Below are 21,760 nucleotides of genomic sequence, written 5' to 3'. Positions count from 1 at the left end.
ACATGCTGAAAAATACCCTGATATTCCCAGATATTCTTTTTGCTTTACTTCAACTGCAAATTTACCAACTTGATGCCACACACACATGCGCGCGCGCGTTTTTTTGTTTTTTTGGTTTTTTTTTTGAGATGGAGCCTCGCTCTGTCACCCAGGCTGGAGTGCAGTGGCCGGATCTCAAGCTCACTGTAAGCTCCGCCTCCCGGGTTTACGCCATTCTCCTGCCTCAGCCTCCCGAGTAGCTGGGACTATAGGTGCCCGCCACCTCGCCCGGCTAGTTTTTTTGTATTTTTTAGTAGAGACGGGGTTTCACCGTTTTTAAAATAGTTAATAGATGTATACTATGACATTGAAAGGGACTTTCTGTTACCACAAAATTGTTAGTAGAATCCACAGCTGATAATAGCAAGTGGTAAGTACCCGATATTCTAAAGCATGCCACCAACAACTGAAACCAACCACCTCCCTCCGGGGATTACTAAGAGACCCACCATTTTTCATTCATTCAATAAATATTGATTAAGCACCTACTATGTTCCAAGCAGTGTTCTAGGCACTAGAGATGTAGCTGTTTACTAAACAAAGGCCCTGTCCAAATGGAATTTATAACCTAGTGGGAGGGGAAGAAAATAGCTCTCTCCTTACCTAAAGTCAAATAAGGAGCCTTCCAGAGATCCATTCACAGAGAATGGTGGTGCCTGCAGGAACGGGATACCATTACCGGTACCCCAGCAAGGTGCTTACTGAGCTAGCTGAATCTGTAGACTCACTGGTGTGCCAGTAAAGGCAGAGCCTTTAGTTCCTGGACGTTTGGAAGGTATATTAGCATAGACACTGATATCTGCTTCTCTCCCAAAGATTTTTGTAGGCAGGAGACTTCTGTAGGTAGAGCCAAGGCCTGTGGGATAACTAAGGACCACTGGAGTAGTGAGTTAGCAAGAGATTAGATAACCCCTTACCTTCCTCGGGCCCCACTAGTCCCTGGAGAGTGTAGAGAACTTCTTTGATCTCTTTACTCCAAAAGAGGAGGTCAGAAGTCATAATGCTGCCCAGGTGGCTTTCAGGTCAGAGAAGACAATATCTAACTCAGAAAAGATGTTAGGCAGCCCCTCTATAAAAGGAGCAGTAGGATAATACTAACCACAACATCAGGAAATACACGCACAGCTTTCTGTGCACAAACCACTAGTAATCAGTCAAACCAGAGCAAGACCAGGGAAACACACCCCACTGACAAGTCACCATTTACATAATAACATCCTGTCTCCTTCCTGCTCCCAGCACTGGAGGAAGTAGACCTTAGAAACAGATGGCGAGAAGGTTCTAGATATAGACATCATCCTTCCCCGCTGTAAATTGTTGCAAACTCATGCTAAGGGAAGGGGCAAAATTTGTACTTAATAGGAGATTGAAGTTTATAAGTGGTCTGGACTTTTAATAAGTAAAAGTGACCAGAAATCAGTGAAATCATCCCAAGATTTACTGTGGGATATATCAAGGAAATTTGGCTTTGCGTAGCCAAAAGAGTGTAATTTTAGAAAAATTAAATTATTTTAAGTTTGTATTATTGCTCCACAGAGATTTGACTACCCAGTAAGCTAGTTACAGATATACTTTAACCATTGTTGTTTTTGTAATGTTTGTGATCTTCCATAACAAATGTTTGTCATATAATGTTTTTCTTAAATTGAAGTATAAAGAGAACATTAATCACTTAATTTGTTAACCTCTTATTTATGGCTTCATTGGTGTTTTAAACTGTTCAAAGTGCTAATCAGAATCGCTGAGATAAGAAATCAGTGAAAACTAATACAATTTTTCATCTGCCTTTAATAGGTCCAGAAAGATTTAATTACTGGTTGGTTTTGAGTTACTTAGATTTTGTTATCCTGGGCCTAGAATTTTAGAGCCACTGACAATGTAGCAGAAGTGTGCCCAAATTAAGCTTTTCCTGATATTTTTAATAAGCAAAGCTACTTAGTAGAAACTGAAAATGCATAAAAGGAATGGGTGGTCAGCTGCCATTGAGGAATGCAATGAAAATTTCATCGTTCCTTTTTTAAACGGGTGGCCAAGATTTCTCCAGGACAAGATGATTATGGTAATGCTCATCAGTTTGTAACTCCTGCACTAGATTCAAGGTAAACACAGCACCAATTCAACTGTGGAACAGTCTGAACAGACATAGGCAAAGTCTCACTGGAATGTGAAGGAGACATGTTTTATTGGTTTTGTCAGGGTATCTCTCTTTTTATTGATAACATTATGAAATCTATCCCAAAGGGATATGTAGAAATGTGTTTCTTTGGCTAAAGAGCTGGTTAAATAGAAAAATGCTTAATTAACACATATGCACTTACTTCATATGGCCAGTGATGGCTAAAATACATGAATAGCTTATTAGTAAAATGCTTCACCAGGTGTAATCTGACAGGAAAGGTGAGATTTTTAAGTAATTTTTTTCTATTTTTAATCTATAAACAATTTGTTAAAAAACTGTTTCACATGATCATTGGATTTTGAAGTGCTTTTGTAGTTCTTGGGAGACCCATGAAATAGCTATCAGTAGACTCCAGTTCAAATTTATGTGGGTTAGATGTTGCCTTTGAGTGCCTACATAAGCACCTCTGCTGAGAGATCTAGGGTGGGTCATTTGTTCTCTGTGAGCATCCTCACCTGTCAAACAGGGTTGGTAACATCTGCCCCTTAAGGTGATTGCTAGACTTCAATGACTTAGTGTACAGGACCTTAGGATAGTGTTCAAGCACATTGTAAACAATAATTGGCACTTTCTTCTACTCCTTCATTGATATTCACAAGAAACCATATTCTCCCTTTTCTTTGTGAATGAAAATCTACAATCCTGAGTTTCTTCTAGGTGCTCTGAAGTTAAACAGTCAAAACAGAACGATTCATGGTAGTTTCCAGTTGTAATCCCAGAATATTTTTAGTTATTCAGTCAGCTGAAGACCTGGGCCACTCAGCTCAGAACAGGATAAATAATGTCTGTTTGGGGAAGGGGAGTCTGCCAATAGATTTGATGTTAATGCAGCTTTTAAGATCACATTTTTGCAGTGAGGAATTCAGCTTTTCTTCTACAGTGTAAGTGTCAAGTGCCTGAAATTATCACTATCTTATTTTTGTAAGTGCATATTTTAAATGTATATATACGGTTTTCTTTAAACAGGCTTCATAGTAGTTTGGATTGACTAGAATGCTCCTTTTTTGTATGCTTCTCAGTGCCAGGAATTAAATTAGGAAAAAGCCTTAATATATTAATGTTCTCTTTTCTTTTTTTTAAACTTTAAGTACTACCTGTTATCCCTGTGGCTCAGGCTTATGGGCAAAAGGCCCCTTGCCTGTTTGTGTATATTTAAACCAATCAGTGGACTTGACTGGATTTTTACTAGTACTCTGTTGTGTTTCCTGTTCTCATTGTTAGTAAAATGTGTGGCAGCCTCCATCAACAGTGTTTTCTAAAACCAAACAAGATTCTGTTCAACACAGTAAAAATTTCAGTAAAATGGAATATTAAGGGAAAAAAGAGTACATTGCTCCAGGCCACAAACAACTCAAAACAGTCTGAGACATGCACTGGTAAATCTCAAAAATGCTATAGGCAATTCTGCATCAAAATTGCCATAGAAAATTATTGTTGTTAGCCATTCTGTTGATAGTTCATATTGTTAGAATTGCTAGCAGATGGGAAAATAGATGAGTCAGGATACAGTATTAGCAACCCATATTTTTTTAATCACAGGCCACTAATATGGTCTGTAGTATCTGCAAGATTTATTTAAACAGTTGCTAGGAAGAGTTTGTTTTCCCAGTAAACACAGCAAACCTTAGGATTCTCTTGATTGACTGTTTAACTAAATGTGTTAACATTAACATGTAAGACCATTTGCTTCATTGTAGTAGTGTCTCATTTATTTTGACAGACTGATTGTTCCAGCAGCTCGTAGAATCATTAGGTCTTGAAATGTTATTACAGTGATATATTCAAAACCTTCATACTCTTGATTCTGCTATTTGAGATTATGACGTTTAAAAATCGCTCATGTAATTAGAACTATTTTTGTCAAAACAAAATTATATAGAAATCTTAGTGTTTTTCCCGAGATTTTAAGATGAGTTATTTTATGAAGTAAGTTTTATCACTTGACTGTGATATTTTAGGTTTTTATAGTAGACTAGATATGTAAACTTAAAGGAAGTTCTAATTTTACTGACAACTCTTTCTGATCAGTGATAAGCAGCCTTTCAATACTTCTTATAGAGTTCAGAAATAATTCTAATTATTAAAGTTTTGAAATGTCAGAATTATCAGTGAATTGATTTAATCTTATTTTCCACCCTAACTTCTCATATCACTGAGTTATTTGAGCTCCTGTTTTATGCAAGAGCTAGTAACTGAGTTATTATTAATTTGCATATCTTTTACTTGGTTTTTATTTGTTTTAGAGATACTGAGAAATGTGATAGTTTTGGATATTGATCTTTCATCTCCTGAATGAAATGTAATTATCCAGGGCTATATTAACAAAATGAGTTTCTTATTTAAGCTGTCACTCATGTACCAAACTATATCAATTTTCAAACAAAATATTGACTCCTGTTAAAAAGTAGTTTTGACTTTTTAATTTAACTAAAAACAATATTCGTCCATCCATTTAATTATTAGTGTTAAGAGTTTTACAGTTTTTCTTTAAAGTCTTTCATTTGGTGTAAACAATTATCTTGTAAGAACTGGGAGATCCTAGTCTACTAACTGATCTTAAGCTTAAAGAAGATGGCATAGACCTTTTACTGAGCTTCAGCTCTTTATTTCATTTGAAAATACTGCTCTATACAAATGTCATATGCAGGGTTTTCTATTCACCGTAGCCTTCATAGCTGAATATTAAAAAAAAAAAAAAAAAAAGTTTTCCTTTCAGCTCAGATCGACGACCAGCAACACCCCCCATTTTTGGTGACTTAACATTTTTGAACTCTCTAACAGTGCTAGATTAAGAATATCAAACTTTATAACTTTTGACTTCTATCTAAATAACTTTTGCTACTTGAAACATGACCAAGCTTCCAGTGAGACTTCATATTAGACAATTACTTACTTTGAACTTGCAGAATTTAAAAGTATGTATGTCTTCTGATAGAAAGGAGTTAGCATGTTTCCACACTCTTCTGCCTTATTTCCTCTTCTCTCTCCTACTTTAAAATCACCTAAGAAACTCTGTTAAGTTTTAATGAAGGAAGCCCAAAACATTGTCATTTTTAATTAATGAGGTCTAGTGAGTCAGAAATGGATACTTTGAAACTGTTGTAAATCGCCCTCCCCAAGATTATCAGTCAAAATGAGTTATGGCTCTTGTTTCCTTCTGAACAAGGCAAGAGAAGGGTCTTGTACCTGAGCTAACTGTATCCCTTTATAACACTTATTGTTGTCTCACAGAATTGGTTACATTGACGGTCCAGTCACACACACATACACACACACACACACACACACACACACAGAGAGAGAGAGAGAGAGAGAGAGAGGAAATTGAAATTGAAAAGATAAATTTGGGATTTTTCTCCCACAAACTTTGATACTAAATAGCAATTGAGTGCCAATGTAGTATGTAGTATAACTGACTCCGAGGTCAATCTTGTCTCTGCCATAAACCAAGAGTGTACTGGAGCAAGCTAGCTCTCATTTCCTCACCCAAAATAAGGAAGTTAGAGTAGTTATCTCTGAGGTTCTGTTTTGCAGTGAGATTCTGTGAACGTTTATCTCATAACTCAACTTTATGCTTCTGTTAAACAAATGACTTAGTCACAAATAATGACTTTTAATAATCCCAGATCTCAAAATATGTTTATCTCAGGCCCATACAATTTAATTTACCTGATCTCATTTTAAACCCTTTTATGGAAATGGATTTTTTTCTCTGCCCTTACTAGTATGTCTTGCCCCCTGATGTTTGTCCTTTCAGCTGTCCAGGAAAAGCAAAATTTTCTAGGAGTAGGACAAAAGCTTCAAGTAATGAAACAATATCGCTCTGAAATTCATCTTTTTCTTTATGTGTTTTTCAGAGATTGTGGGTCCTGCTTCCACTGTCTTTGCGTTCCAGTTCTTCCTCTTACTGCATGTCAGTTAATGTATTTATTTAACCAACTGTGTGTCCTTAATGCATGTAAAGATTGTCAAACTACAATATCCTCCCACGGTGCTGAGGCTTAAATATTTGAGAACTACTCTTAGTTGTGCAGGTTCTATTTTATTATTAACTTAAAAACTCAATTTTATTAAAGAGAACTAGCCTTAAACACACTAAAGCCATTTCCAGATCAGTTATTCCTTTTTATACATTTGTTCAGTAAATATACAGTAAAACTTACAATGTATGAATATTTTACAATTATTACGTTTACTGAGTTGACCGACCCCATTATAAACTCTGAGAAGCATGAATCAGATTTGTTACTCCAACACTGAATTGATTTTGGAACTAGTAAACCAGTGTATAGCTATGGTAACACAGCTACTTTGTGTTTTAAGTATTATAGAAAGATGGTGGCTGGGCGCAGTGGCTCAAGCCTGTAATCCCAGCACTTTGGGAGGCCGAGGTGGGCGGATCACGAGGTCAGGAGATCGAAACCATCCTGGCTAAGCCGGTGAAACTCCGTCTCTACTAAAAAATACAAAAAAACTAGCCGGGCGAGGTGGCAGGCGCCTGTAGTCCCAGCTGCTCGGGAGGCTGAGGCAGGAGAATGGCGTGAACCCAGGAGGCGGAGCTTGCAGTGAGCTGAGATCCGGCCACTGCACTCCAGCGTGGGCGACAGAGTGAGACTCAGTCTCAAAAAAAAAGAAAGAAAGATGGCAAGTGACATTTCTTTCCTATATATATATAAAAAGTAACAGATTTACCACAAACTCTGATCCATAAACATAATTTTGAGGTGATTTTCCTTCCTTTTTGTAAAGATTTTCAGGAAACCTGATTTTAATGAAGGAAACTTTTGTCAAAATATACTGATATTAGGAAGTTCAACTTTTTCTTCTAATATCCTTATTAGCTCAAAAAATTTTTAATTTGGATTCACATTTTAAAAGGATAAAAACTCACCCCAATTCAGCAGGAAGCAGTTAGAGTGGTCGTCGGCCAAACTCCCCAACAGCACTTAGGTTTTCCTGTTGAGAGGGGGCACTGAGAGACAGGACTAGCTGGATTTCCTAGGCTGACTAAGAATCCCTAAGCCTAGCTGGGAAGGTGACTGCTTCCACCCTTAAACATGGGCCTTGCAACTTAGATCACACCAAACCAATCGGATAGTAAAGAGAGCTCACTAAAATGCTAATTAGGCAAAAACAGAAGGTAAAGAAATAGCCAATCATCTATTGCCTGAGAGCACAGCAGGAGGGACAACGATCGGGATATAAACCCAGGCATTCAAGCCAGCAATGGCAACCCCCTTTGGGTCCCCTCCCTTTGTATGGGAGCTCTGTTTTCACTCTATTTCACTCTATTAGATCCTGCAACTGCAAAAATAAAATAAAATAAAATGAAAGGATAAAAGCTATGATATTACAGGGTCATTTAAATCACTGAGTCTCTTTATCTGGTTTGTGAATCTTTTTACTACTAAGGCATTGAGCAGTTGCAGTACTGTTTTTCGAGAGATTGAAAAGGCCGCTTCTGTCACATTTTCCTTCCAAAAGCATTTTCATGCCTGTGGGAGGCTTGATAGCTAGAGAAACACCAAGTGTTAAATACATGTTATTAGGGCTTAATCAAAGCCAAGAGTTTGTCTATAAATCATGCCCACTATCTAAAAAGTGAAAATTTTTGCCACACAACCTCACTTTTTTTTGTCTATGTGACACCATAATTTAGAGCTACTTAGAAACCTATTGATATTACTGTTCTATTAACAAAATGAGAAGAGTCTCTGACCACAAGTGCTTAGTGTGAGTGTTATTTTCTGTTGGACACTATCTGAAAGATAGTAAGATCAGGGAGAAAACCTTCTTTCCCTGGATAACCTACTCCTCATCAAGGGTTTCAGTTACAGCCTAAATGCTGATACTTCCCTAAGTCTGTATCTTTTGCTTGGATCTCTCTCCTGACCTCCAAACCCTGAATTACAATCCATATCTGATGTCTCCACCTTGGTGCCTTGTTCATAGCTCAAACTCACCAGTACTAAAATTAATTTCATTAACTGCCATACCTTGTTAATAGTATCGATCTCTACCCCATTACCGAAGCTTGAAGTCAGAATCATCCTTAACCCTTCCTATTTTCTGACCCTTTATAATCAGTCACTCAACAAAAACAACCCTACCAATTCTACTTTCAAAGATCTCAAATCCTTCTCTTCTTAATCTCCACTTCCATTGTCTTGGTCCAAGCCTAACCTTCTCACTAGATTGTTGTGGTAACCTACTAATGGATCTTCTTGCCTCCATTTTTTTCTCCCATGGCAATCCATTTCCTACACCTGCTACTGGAGATATTTTTCTAAAGTTCATATGTGATCACATCACCATTTATGCTCAAAATGACTTAGCATTTCTTTCTTGTCACAGAAGTTTGCAGCAACACACATAAGGCCCACAGCAACCTGGCCTTGCCCTCTTTTTCCTGACTCATCTTCTATTCATCTTCCTGCATGAATCCTTCTCTAATCTCAGCAGTCTGCTAGATATCGCTAAAGATGCCAGACGGTCGTGTACCATATATGTTTCTACTGATGCTGTTTTCCTTCTCTATCCTGTTTCCCATTTTATCATCTTACTCATCCTTCAGTGAGTTAGCTGTGCATGGGCCTGTCTTGCCAGCTAGATTGCAATCTCATTGTGGGAGGTAGAGTGTTTTACTCATCTCTGAACCTACTATGCTTGGTCCGTAGAAAAATCTCAATAAATATGTCATGAGTACTTTGAAGTTCTCTGACAGCCCACCTGAAGACCTAGCTATATATGTAGCTTATGCAGAAGTCAGATTTCCTGTAAACTCAACCTTATACAACCACAAAACTGAAATCAGATATTTTTAAAATAAATACAAAACTAGAAACAGGTTTAATGAGCTTCAGCACTAAGGCCATGCTCTATCTTTCCTCAGACAGCTTCAGGATTTCACTCACAACCTATTCTTATTTGGGGTAATGCCTTATGAGGTTGTTTAATTGCTTTTCTGGTTCCCAATAGATGAACATACTTGCTATAGAGATAGGAAGGGTATATGTTCAACGATGGCCATGAAGAGGAGCTGACAGAAAAGCCAAATAAGGAGTGAGAAATTTAATATGTAACACAGATTATTAATAAAAGTAATGATAACTCACTATCAAGGAAAGACCGTCTCCTTATGTCCTCTGCCTAGAAGGCAGTATATTCTGTGGAACACTTTATAAAGATTTTCTGTTCAAAAAAATTGAGACAGTGCTCACTTCAGCAGCACATATACTAAAATTGGAATGAAAAAGTGAAGATTAGCATGGCCCCTGTGCAAGGCTCACATGCACATTTGTGAAGCATTCTATGTATTTCTATCCAAATTAGAATGAACCAGAAAAACAATTCTGGCAATATGACAAAGCAGGGTTCTATAACACCCCTGAAAAGATCACACTAGCTCTCCAGTAATTGATCTAAACCAAGATGAAATCTTTGAAATACCTTTTTATAAAGAATTCAAAGGTGAATTATTAAGCTACCAAAGGAGATACAAGAGAAAGGTGAAAAACAACATAAAGAAGTTTGAAAAACTATTCAGGATGTGAATGAAAATTTTTCTAAAGAGATATAGATATTTTAAAGAAAAACCAATCAGAACTTCCAGAGTCGAAAGACAAATTTAAAGAATTATAAATGCAGTGGAAAGTTTTAACAGTAGGCAAAGTAGAAGGAAGAATTTCAGACCTCAAAGACAAGGCTTTCAAATTAACCCAATCAAACAAAAATAAAGAAAAAAGAAAAGAAATGAACAAAGTCTCCAAGAAATATGGGATTATGTAAAATGGCCAAACCTAAGAATCATTGGTGTTCCTGAGGGAGAAGAGAAAGCAAAAAGTTTGGAACTTTTTGAGGAAAAAGTTGAGGAAAACTTCCCTGGCCTTGCTAGAGATGTAGATATTCAAATATAAGAAGCTCAAAGAACTCCTAGGAACTATATGATCCAGCAATTCCACTGCTAGGTGTGTATCCAGAAGAAAAGAAATCAGTATATCAAAGAGATAACCGCATCCTGTGTTTGTTGCAGCACTATTTATAATAGCTAAAATTTGGAAGCAACCTAAGTGTCCATCAGAATATGAATGGATAAAGAAAATGTGGTACATATACACATTGGAGTACTATTCAGTCATAATAATGAGATCCAGTCATTTGCAACAACTTAGGTGGAACTGATGATCACTATGTTAAGTGAAATAAACCAGGCACAGAAAGACAAACATTGCATGTTCTCATTTATTTGTGGGATCTAAAACTCAAAACAATTGAACTCATGGACATAGAGAGTAGAAGAATGGTTACCAGAGGCTAGGAAGGTAGCTGGGTGGTGGGGCAAGGAAGGCAGTGACGGGGAGGTAAAGATGGTTAATGAGTATTAAAAAAAAATAGAAGGCCGAGGCAGGCAGATCACGTGAGGTCAGGAGTTTGAGACCAGTCTGGGCAACATGGTGAAACCCCGTCTCTACTAAAAATATAAAAATTAGCCAGATATGGTGGCACATGCCCATAATCCCAGCTACTTAGGAGGCTGAGGCACAAGAATTGCTTGAACCCAGGAGGCAGAGGTTGCAGTGAGCCAAGATCATACCACTGCACTCCAGTTTGCATGACAGAGTGAGACTCTGTCAAAAAAAAAAAGAAAAAAGAAAGGATGAATAAGACCTACTATTTGATAGCACAACAGGGTTACTATAGTTAATAATAACTAATTGTACATTTTAAAATAATTTGAAGAGTGTTACTGGATTGTATTCAAAGGATAAATGCTTGAGGGGATAGATACCCCATTCTCAATGATGTGCTTCTTTCACATTGCATGTCAGTATCAAAACATTTCAGGTACCCCATATGTACCTACGTATGCACCCACAAAAAGTTTTTTAATTAAAAAAGAACTTCTAGGAGATTCTTTGCAAAAAGGACATCACCAAGAGCAGTGAGACAAAAGCGTTAGGTAACCTGTAAAGGAAAACCTATCAGACTAACAGCAGACTTCTCAGCATAAACCTTATAAGCCAGAAGGAATTGGGGTCCTATTTTTAACCTCCTTAAACAGAAAACTGTTAACTAAGAATTTTGTATCGAGCAAAACTGTTTCATAAATGAAGGAGAAATAAATTCTTTTTCTGACAAGCAAATGCTGGGAGAATTTGTCACTACCAGAGCATCCCTACAAGAAATGCTAAAAGGGGTTCTAAATCATGAAACAAAAGGTCGATAATGCACCAGAATAGAACCTCTTGAAAGCATAAAACTCATAAGGCCTGTAAAACAATAACACAATGAAGAAAACAGAGTATCTGGAAAACAAACAACGTGATGACTGGAACAGTAACTCACATTTCAATATTAATGTTGAATGTAAATGATCTAAATGCTCCACTTGAAAGATACAGGTTGGCAGAATTGATAAAAAGTTACAAACCACATATCTGTTGTCTTTAAGAGACTTACCTAACACATAAGGATTTGTATAGACTCAAAGGGGTGGAAAAAGATATTCTATGCAAATGGAAACTAAAAGTGAGCAGGAGTAGCTATTCTTGTATCAGATAAAACAGAATTTAAAGCAACAACAGTAAAAAAAAAAAGATGAAGAAGGACATTATATAATGATAAAAGGATCAATCCAACAAGAAGATATTGTCCTAAATAAATATGCACCTCACTCTTGAGCTCTGAGATTCATAAAACAATTGCTGTTAAATCTAAGAAAAGAGATAGGTGCAACCCAGTGGTAGTGGGGGAATTCACCACTCCACTGGCAGCACTAGACAGATCATTGAGGCAGAAAGTCAACGAAGACAGGACTTAAACTGCACTCTAGAACAAATGGACATAACAAATATTTACAGAACATTCTACCCAAGAATTGCAGAATATACATTCTTCTCATCCAACGTGAAACATTCTCCAAGATAAACCATGTGATAGGCTTAAAAACAAGTCTCAATATGTTTTTAAAAGTCAAGTTGTTTCATAGTTCTGCATGGCTGGGGAGGCCTCAGGAAACTTATAATCATGGCAGATGGTGAAGGTGAACCAAGCTTGGACCTTCTCACATGGTGGCAGGAGAGAGCAGAGAGCAAAGGGGAAAGAGCCCCTTTTAAAACCATCAGATCTTGTGGGAACTCACTCACTATCATGAGAACAGCATGGAGGAAACTGTGCCCATGATCCAATCACCTCCCACCAGGTCTCTCTGTAGACACATGAGGATTATAAACCAAGATTATGGAGATTACACTTCAAGATGAGATTTGGGTGGAGACACAGCCAAACCATATCATTCTGTCCCTGGTTCCTCCCAAATCTCATGTCCTCACATTTCAAAATACAATCATGCCTTTTTGACAGTCCCCCAGTGTGTTAACTCATTCCAGCATTAACCCGAAAGTCCAAGTCCAAAGTCTAATCTGAGACAAGGCAAATCCCTTCCACCTAGGAGCCTGTAAAATCAAAAGCAAGTTAGTTACGTCCAAGATACAATGGGGGTACAGGCATTGGATAAATGCTCTTTTTTCCAAATGGGAGAAATTGGCCAAAACAAAGGGACTATAGGCCCCAGGCAAATCTGAAACCCAGCAGGGTAGCCATTAACTTTTAAAGTTCCAAAATGATTTCCTTTGACTTCATGTCTCACATCTGGGTCATACTGATGCAAGAGGTGGGCTCCCATGGTCTTGGGCAGCACTACCCCTGTGGTTTCACAGGTTACAGCCCTCCTCTAAGCAGCTTTCACAAACTGTGGTTGAGTGTCTGCAGCTTTTCCAGGCGTCTGGTGCAAGCTGTGGATGGATCTACCATTCTGTGGTCTGGAGGAGAGTGGCTCTCTTCTCACAGCTCCACTAGGGAGCACCCCAGTAGGGACTCTTTATGAGGGCTCCAATCCCACATTTCCCTTCTGCACTGCCCTACCAGAGGTTCTCCATGAGGGCTCTACTCCTGCAGCAAACTTCTGACTGGACATCCAGACATTTCCATTACATCCTCTGAAGTCTAGGTAGAGGTTCCCAAACCTCAGTTCTTGACTTCTCTGCACTCACAGGCCCAACACCACTTGGAAGCCACCAAAGCATGAGCTGAAGCCATGGCCCGAGCTGTACCTTGGCCCCTTTTAGCCATGACTGGAACTGAAATGGCTGGGATGCAGGGTGCCATGTCTCAAGGCTGCACAGAGTAGCAGGGCCCCTGGGCCTGGCCCATCAAACTATTTTTCCTTCTAGGCCTCCAGGCCTGTGATGAAAGGGGCTGCTGGCAAGATCTCTGACATGCCCTGGAGACATTTTCCCCATTGTCTCAGCTCCTCATTACTTATGCAGATTTCTGCTGCAGGCTTGAATTTCTACCCCAGAAAATGGGTTTTTCTTTTCTATCACATCATCAGGCTGCAAATTTTCCAAACTTCTGTGCTCTACTTCCCTTTTAAATGTAAGTTCCAATTTCAAACCATCTATTTGTGAATCCATAAAACTGAATGCTCTTAAGAGCACCCATGTCACATCTTGAACACTTTGCTGCTTAGAAATTTATTCCACCAGATACCCTATCATCTCTTTCAAGTTCAAAGTTTCACAGATCTCTAGGGTGGGGGCAAAATGCCACCAGTCCCTTTGCTAAAGCATAGCAAGAGTGACCTTTGCTCCAGTTCCCAATGAGCTTCTCATGTTCATCTGAGATCACTTCAGCCAGGGCTTCATTGTCCACATCACTAACAGCATTTTGGCCAAAACCATTCAACAAATGTCTAGGAAGTTCCAGACTTTCCCACATCTTCTTACCTTCTTTTGAGCCCTCCACACTATTCCAACCTCTGCCCATTACCCAGTTCCAAAGTCACTTCCACATTTCCAAGTATCTTTATATCAGTGCCCCACTACCTCAGTGCCAGTTAACTGTGTTCATTTTCACACTGCTATAAAGAAACACCCAAGACTGGGTAATTTATAAAGGAAAGAGGTGTATTGACTCACAGTTCCATGTGGCTGGGGAGGCCTCAGGAAATTTGCAATCATGGTAGAAGGTGAAGGTGAATGTGAAGCAAGCCTGGACCTTCTCATGTGGTGGCAGGGGAGAGCAGAGTGAGAGTGAAGAAGGAAGGGCCCCTTATAAAACCATCAGGTATTGTGAGAACTCACTCACTATCACCAGAACAGCGTGGGGGAAACTGCCCCCATGATCCAGTCACCTCCCACCAGGTGTCTCCCTAGATACATGGGGATTATGAGGATTATAATTCATGATGAGATTTGGGTGAGGACACAGCCAAACCATATCAGTAAAGTCTTAGGTTACAAAATCAGTGTGCACAAATCAGTGCACTACTATACACAAACAGTGATCAAGCTGAGAATCAAACCAAGAACTCAACCTCCTTTAAAATAGCTGTAAAATAATTAATAATAATAAATTATTTAGGAATATACTTAGCCAAGAAGATAAAAGATCCCTACAGGGAGAACTACAAAACACTGTTGAAAGAAATCATACATGACACAAATGGAAATACATCTGCTGCTCATGGATTGGAAGAATCAATATTATGAAAAAGACTTTACTGCCCAAAGCAGTCTACAGATTCAGTCCTTCTCCTATCAAAATACCAACATCATTTTTCACAAAATTAGAAAAAAATCCTAAAAGTCATATAGAACCAAAAAAGAGCATATGTAAATACATGTGTGTGCGCACATGTGTGCTTGCATGTGTGTGTATATGTGTGTGTATGTGATACTGAGACAAAGTTTTATCACTTAAAGGACTAAGATTTAGGTACTTCATTAATTTACTTACATGAACACCTAATTCCTTAATAATGTGAGATAATGGTTCTCTAATATCGCAGACCTGTTTTTCACAAATTTTACGTATTTAAAATATAAAAATCTGTTAAAGGAAGAACATTTTTCTTCTAAGTAACTTCTTTCTCTGAGTTCATTCTGTTACTACAATACAATATTTATAAACTTATTGGCAGTTTGCCCCAGTAAAAGTAGTATAAGATATTTACAGGAATAACTTAAATCAGAATTAAAATAATGATAATTGTTTGCTTTATATAATATGTTAGTTCTTCTAATCTTAGAGTAACCCACTCCTTTGGGTCATGTATTCTTATTTGTATTTATCTATCTACCTTTATGTCATGTTATTTGCAGTATAGTAGGATAGTTTCTTGGTGTATGTACAGTCTCTAAAGTCTAAATATGTTTTGGAATATCTAGGGACATGAAACTCATGCATAAAAATCAATTATAAAATAGTACATGATTTAGAATCAAATACTAAATTGTGTTTAAATTATGAGTGTTACATAGAAATTTAGAAATGGGAAAGATTAACATGAGCTGAAATAGAGATGATGTTGAAGAACACACAAGTGGAATTGGATCCTACGTAGACATAGTTGGGTGTGTCTTTCTTGGGAAATGTGGTTGTGTGGTATACATTGGCCTTTCAGTATGGCCATTACTGATGTGTACAGTTCAAAGTTTGGAGTTTCCCTGTTTGTCTTATTCTGTATCCCCGCAGCAATTTGAACAGCACTGAGCATGTAACAGATGCATGATCACTACTTGGATTAAAAGTCAATGAAGAAAGTGTATAATAATACATATTATATATAAATGTATCTTTTATAGCATAATATTAAAAGCTAGGTTCTTTCATGACATAGGACTACAAAGTAACAGGGCTGATTATTAATATACATACCAGAACTTCTTATGTACTGAAGTGAGTGGCATTCACCTTCAAAGTCATCATCATGGAAGCCTGCATACTCTTCTCCATATACTGTCATTTCTCAAAATATTTTTGGAACTCCTTTTTTGAATTTCCTTCAGAGAGTCTGTGACTCATTCTTTTCAGTATCCTCAGAGTCTTTTTCAGCTAAGAGTGAATTTGGTTTTTGGAAGCAGAAGTCACGATAGGGCCAGGGATGGCGAGTAAAAGGATCTGCTGGGACATGCTACTTTGGATGACTATAAGTAATGAGTATTTTTCTTCCTTGACTCATAAAATAACCAAAGACAGTTATCTTTTTAAAACAAAAAGTAAGTTGCAAGTTTTATCATTTTAAAACCAAGCCTTAGCTGGGTGCAGTGGCACATCCCAGCTACTGAGGAGGTCGAAGGAGGAGGATCTCTTGAGCCCAGAAGCTTGAGGCTAGCCTGGGCAACATAGTGGGACCTTGTCTCAAAAAAATAAAAAAGAAGAAGAAGAAGAAGGAGAAGGAGAAACAAAATCTGGATTACTCTTACATAACTGTCCTACTCCAGAATTGATCATGGCTTCCTACTTTTGGGGCCCCACCAGGGCTATTCAGCCTTACTTCCCACCCCCTACCACAGTCATCTTCTTTATTAAGCATTTGGTAAAATGGAGGATAGAATGGTTAATTTAACCTTTATTCAGTCTTGTCATGTTCTTGGGTGATCTCTGCAAGTGTTCATTATTATTGTAGCACTCGGTAGCTGGCAAAGATGTAAGAAGTTAGAGTGAATATACCTGGAACGTATTCTGAAAATCTGTTTGTTGGCGGGGGTGGATTTGTCTTTGTACCTTTTTACAAATTCTATCAGCATATTTTTCTCATTTGCCCTTTACTAAAGGCAGATAATCCGATTGTTTCATTGCAGATTACTTGAGGTTCTTGCAAGATATGACCTCTGGGTTCTTCAAGGAAGAAATTCCTGTTTTAATTGTTGAACCATACTTTGAAGATGATGTAAAGAATTTGCTGAAATATTTATGTTAAAACTCATTAGACATTAATGTGTTGTGGATAATTTCACTATATTGATATCTTTGTTTGTTTCCATATCTAGTTGAAAAATCTAAGTTTAGAAGAACTACAGATGCGATTAAAAGCACTGGACCCTATGATGGAACGGGAGATAGAAGAACTTCGTCAGAGATACACTGCGAAAAGACAGCCCATTCTGGATGCGATGGATGCAAAAAAAAGAAGGCAGCAAAACTTTTGAGTCTAATTTCCTGTCTGTTTTTAACTATTCTGGAGACCAAGAAACCACTAGGAATTGAAGGAATATTTGTATATTTTTAATCCTAAGATTTTGCCCTACAATTAGTCAGAGGTCAAAAACTGACAATGGTACATGCCCAGGTAAATTCCCAAAAGGCAGAATTGACAGTTGTATCTGCTGTGCATTCACTTTCAGATGAGGAGAACAAAAGAAGTGTATTCTCTTGTTCTGTCAGCTGCATACCAGCAATAAAACTGTGTTTTGAAACGGAGGCTGCGTTTAGAGACCTTGAAAATCCAAAGCTATTGTTTAATTGTGCAGCACTGAAAGGCTTTATGTTACAATATTCTTTATTCCTATCTAGTATACTAGTCTATTTATTGTATCCCCTTAGGTAAACTTATTTATTTATGCTATTTTGCTTTGTTTTGTTTTTTAAGGACAAGATCAGGATAGCTTTGGTGAAGATAGGGTCATATTAATATGATGATAATGTGCAACCAAATTATACTTTCTGCAGGGAGCTATGGGGTACATTCCTTGATTTCCAGGATAGTTTTCCAGTAGGAAAGTAATAATGGCAATAGTTCTCAAATGGGCTAGGCCTTTTTTATATCGAAGCAATAATTCCATTTTTACCCTTTGAAATTTTGTTTAATTTTTTGATTTTTGATGTTTGGTACAAATAGAACTATATATATTTAGGTAAAATAGATCTATCGTGTTTAAAACCAAAGAAATCAGTGGAATCCTTGCACAAAAAAGTATGATAAATATTTTTTAAAAAAAACTTAATACAAATGTAACTTGTTAATATTGTTTTATGTTTTATGTGCAGATCTAATAGCTGAACTGATTCAAACTGTAATAAGCTCATCAATTTCATTTCTATGAAAATGTGCTCTATTGTCACAGGATGTTTCTGTTGATTTTATTCATTTCCTGGGAATTGGTAAACATCATGTGCCTGATGATAACCCAGTAGCAAAAACATTTGTACTGAGTGGTACAAGCCTTGGGGACTGAAAAAAATTTAAAAAAAAAAAAGATTAAAACCATTAAAAAGAAATTCATTTTTACGCCGAATGAACATTTGTATGATTGCATTGGGACCAGTCATTTCCTAAGCTACATATGGCCATCTTGACAGTGTTTTTTCTTTTGTGTGTTTAATTATTGTATGTAAAACATAAAGACAAATAAATTTCACTGTGCCACCCAGCACATTTCGTTTCTGTATCTTTGTTAAAACTCATGACCTGGACTCTGCATTTTCCAAGCAAGAGACATGTATTAGATAGGACAGGCTAGATTATGCAGTGCTGACAACCCTCACCCTTCAGCGGCTTCACATAGTACAGGTTATTCCTCACGCTTGCTCCAGGCCCACCCCAGGTTGGCAGGGCACCCTGCTCCTGTCATCCACACCCAGGGACCCGCTGACAGGGCCTCAACCATCTGGGATATCTGTGGTCACCACAATCAGGAGAAGGGGAGCTGGAGAGTTTCATACTAGCTCCAGCCAGCAGTGACACATGTCTGGTTGGCCACAACCCAGTATTCAGAATTAGTCACATGGCCACTCCTAACTTCGAGGGAGTCAGGAAGAGGAGCATCACCACATAGCTGGAGGGGAGAAAACAGGAAAAGCTGATGAGTTCACTAATGTCTGTCACAGAAGGTGTATTGTCTCTGGAAAGCTTCCATTCCTTTTTAAAAATGATATTTATACCCTAGGTAATGCGTCAAAGTGTCATTTGTCTCTCCCCTGTGGAGCTTTTACAAATAATAAATTGTATAATTGGATACAAATTATAAGATTATAGAAAGTGATAAGTATGAAACATATTAAGATTATTTAAAAATGAAGAACTGAATTTACAATATATGCTTCCGCAGATCTATACTGGAGTCTGTTGGGGACAGTTGTGTGAGTCGATCAACTGAAACACCCTGCCCCTTTTTCTTTTCCTAACTATTTTTCTTTTTACTAACCTGTTTGATACCTTGCCTGATTTGATGGAATCAAATGACTGATTTGCTGTCATCCAATGACTGATTTGCTGTCATCCAAGCAAAACCACCTACATGACATGGACAAGAAACCTATGAAGATGATTTCTCTTCAGTTTGCTAAATTAGAAAATGTATGCAAATTAATTCAATGAGGCCTGTTAACCACTCTTAATTCAGTCTCAAGAGTCCTCCTTTTAATATGTCAAATGTTCCAATCACATTGCAATTTTCTGCAGTTAGACTTTATACCCTATTATATCTATGTCTGTTTAAGTATATGTACACAAATACACACATATATTTAAGAGAATTAACAGGAATGGGCATTGTTTTGTTTTAGAGTCCTAGGAAACTCCAAAACATTTTAGGATGACCTACTTTAAAATTTTTCCTATATTCTTACTCTTTGCCCCTACCAGTCAAAGGAATTTAAGATATGTTTTGACGAATCACAAGCCATGAAAGAAATCTGGCTGGTCTCAGTGGCTCATGCCTGTAATCCCAGCACTTTGGGAGGCCGAGGCGGGCAGATCATGAGGTCAGGAGTTCGAGACCAGCCTGACTAATGTGGTGAAACCCCATCTCTACTAAAAATACAAAAATTAGCTGGGTGTGGTGGCGCGCACCTGTAATCCCAGCTACTCAGGAGGCTGAGGCAGGAGAATCGCTTGAACCCAGGAGGCAGAAGGTTGCAGTAAGGCAAGATCGTGCCACTGCACTCCAGCCTGGGCGACAGAACGAGACTGTCTCAAAAAAAAAGAAATCAAGTCTAGGCCAGGCTTAGTGGCTCACGCCTGTAATCCCAGCACTTTGGGAGGCTGAGGCCAGCGGATCACTTGAGGTCAAGAGTTCGAGACCAGCCTGGCCAACATGGTGAAACCCTGTCTCTACTAAAAGTACAAAAATTAGCTGAGCGTGGTAGCAGGTGCCTGTAATCCCAGCTACTTGGGAGGCTGAGGGAGGAGAATCGCTTGAACCCGGAAGGCAGAGGTTGCAGTGAGCCAAGATCACACCACTGCACTCCAGTCTGGGCAACAGAGTAAGGCTTTGTCTCAAAAAAAAAAAAAAAACAAAACAAAACTTCAAGTCTAGTTAAGCCTTGATTAATCATGATGCTTAGGAAAGAGAGTTTTCTAGTTATTTTAATGAGTTTAAGAAGAAACCTATTTTAACCCTGGTTGCTGGGAACTTTCCAAAACTAGGTAAGTGTACTTTTCTGCACACACCATCCTTTAATAAATACAGTATCGTGAATGTAACTGAAGCTAGTGAGTCAGGGTTTCATCTTGATGAAAAGCTAGCGTCATTGTATATATTGTCCTGTAGTTGATAAAGTTTTTTCTTTGGTGTAATGAACTTAGATGACTCATTTCTACAGACTTACAATACACTTAGCTTATTTTAGCAGAAACAGTTTTATGTTCAAAGTAGGAGCTAATTTGACAAACACTGGAGAAGAAAGTGTATTCAAATGGATTTCAAAATAATAACACCTGTTATTCGGGGCACTTACTATATGCCAGACACTTCGATAAACAACCTTAAATACATTACTTACCTGCTGTTATATTTTTCCTCTGCTTATTTACTGATTCACCTCCCCAGTGTTCAAAATCACACTCTACTCACTGAAGGATGTGTAGTTCTGTAACAGAAATTATATAATACATTAATAAGATGTTTTTAACTTAGTCATTGGAAATCTTTTCAAATTACTGATTAGCATTCAATAGGATTGCTATTTTCATTTCCTATCCTGTATGTTAAAGATTAATGATTAAAATAACTCCTGAAAATAATAATGACATTCTAAGTAGAATATCATTAAAGAAAAATAATTGGAGTTATATCGCATTTCTAAACCATTATTAGGCATAGGCATTTAATTAGATATTTCATCAAAATGCAATTTTGAAGTACCAGGTTTTTTTGTTTTTTGTTTTTTGTGGCATGAAAGACTAGGAATCTGGAATATAATGAAAACTGTTTTTCTTTGCTGTTTGGGCAATGTGATGAGACCTGGACCCAAGGAAGTTTTACAGACCTTGGTTGGGCAGTCTCATGCCACTGAGTGGTGACTTCCAGGGAGTCAAGTCAGTTTTGCCCTGTTCCATACAAACAACCTTCAACCTCAGCCAACTACCTTCTACTTCCTTTTGGGGTCCCAGAAAGACTCTAAGAGGGAAAGCAGAGGACCAGCTCAATTCTTCCACCAACCTTGGAAAAACAATTCCAACTTCATGCTCTTCTCACATTGGACCACATCATTAGCCAGACTCCTTGCTGCCACTTTCCTCACTTGATATAGCTACCTAAGTAAAAATTAGGATTTTTAAATCACTTTTCTGCTCACAGAATTTTGCCAAGTTGAGAATGAACTCTGTCTTCTGGCATTCAAGACCTGCAATAGGCCTCAATTGACGTTTATGACCTTATCTCCATTATTGTTTTATTTGAGCCCTTTCCGCCAACAAACTGAACTGCTTCCAAACTCTCTATATAATTATTTTATTTGTGGGTTGTACAGTTCCTG

The 21,760-nt window shown here is 37.9% G+C and overlaps 1 protein-coding gene and 1 non-coding gene across 4 annotated transcripts in view; both read left to right on the top strand.

Moving 5' to 3' along the window:
- STK3 (serine/threonine kinase 3) overlaps positions 1 to 18,435 on the top strand; it is a 331,890-nt gene extending 313,455 nt beyond the window's left edge. For all 3 annotated transcript variants that reach the window (XM_005563776.4, XM_015455063.4, XM_074000046.1), the window contains one exon: positions 17,053 to 18,435. In XM_005563776.4, the coding sequence (XP_005563833.1) occupies positions 17,053 to 17,211 (159 nt within the window). In that variant the 3' untranslated portion in view covers positions 17,212 to 18,435. The remainder of the gene's footprint in view (positions 1 to 17,052) is intronic.
- On the top strand, positions 9,431 to 9,537 carry LOC123575333 (U6 spliceosomal RNA). The gene has a single exon (XR_006700632.1). It is a non-coding gene; the product is annotated as a U6 spliceosomal RNA (small nuclear RNA).
- Positions 18,436 to 21,760: the final 3,325 nt, after the last annotated feature.

The sequence above is a fragment of the Macaca fascicularis genome, chromosome 8, assembly GCF_037993035.2.
Source record: "Macaca fascicularis isolate 582-1 chromosome 8, T2T-MFA8v1.1".
Taxonomy (NCBI): Eukaryota; Metazoa; Chordata; class Mammalia; order Primates; family Cercopithecidae; genus Macaca; species Macaca fascicularis.
This window is presented reverse-complemented; position numbering and strand designations above follow the sequence as displayed.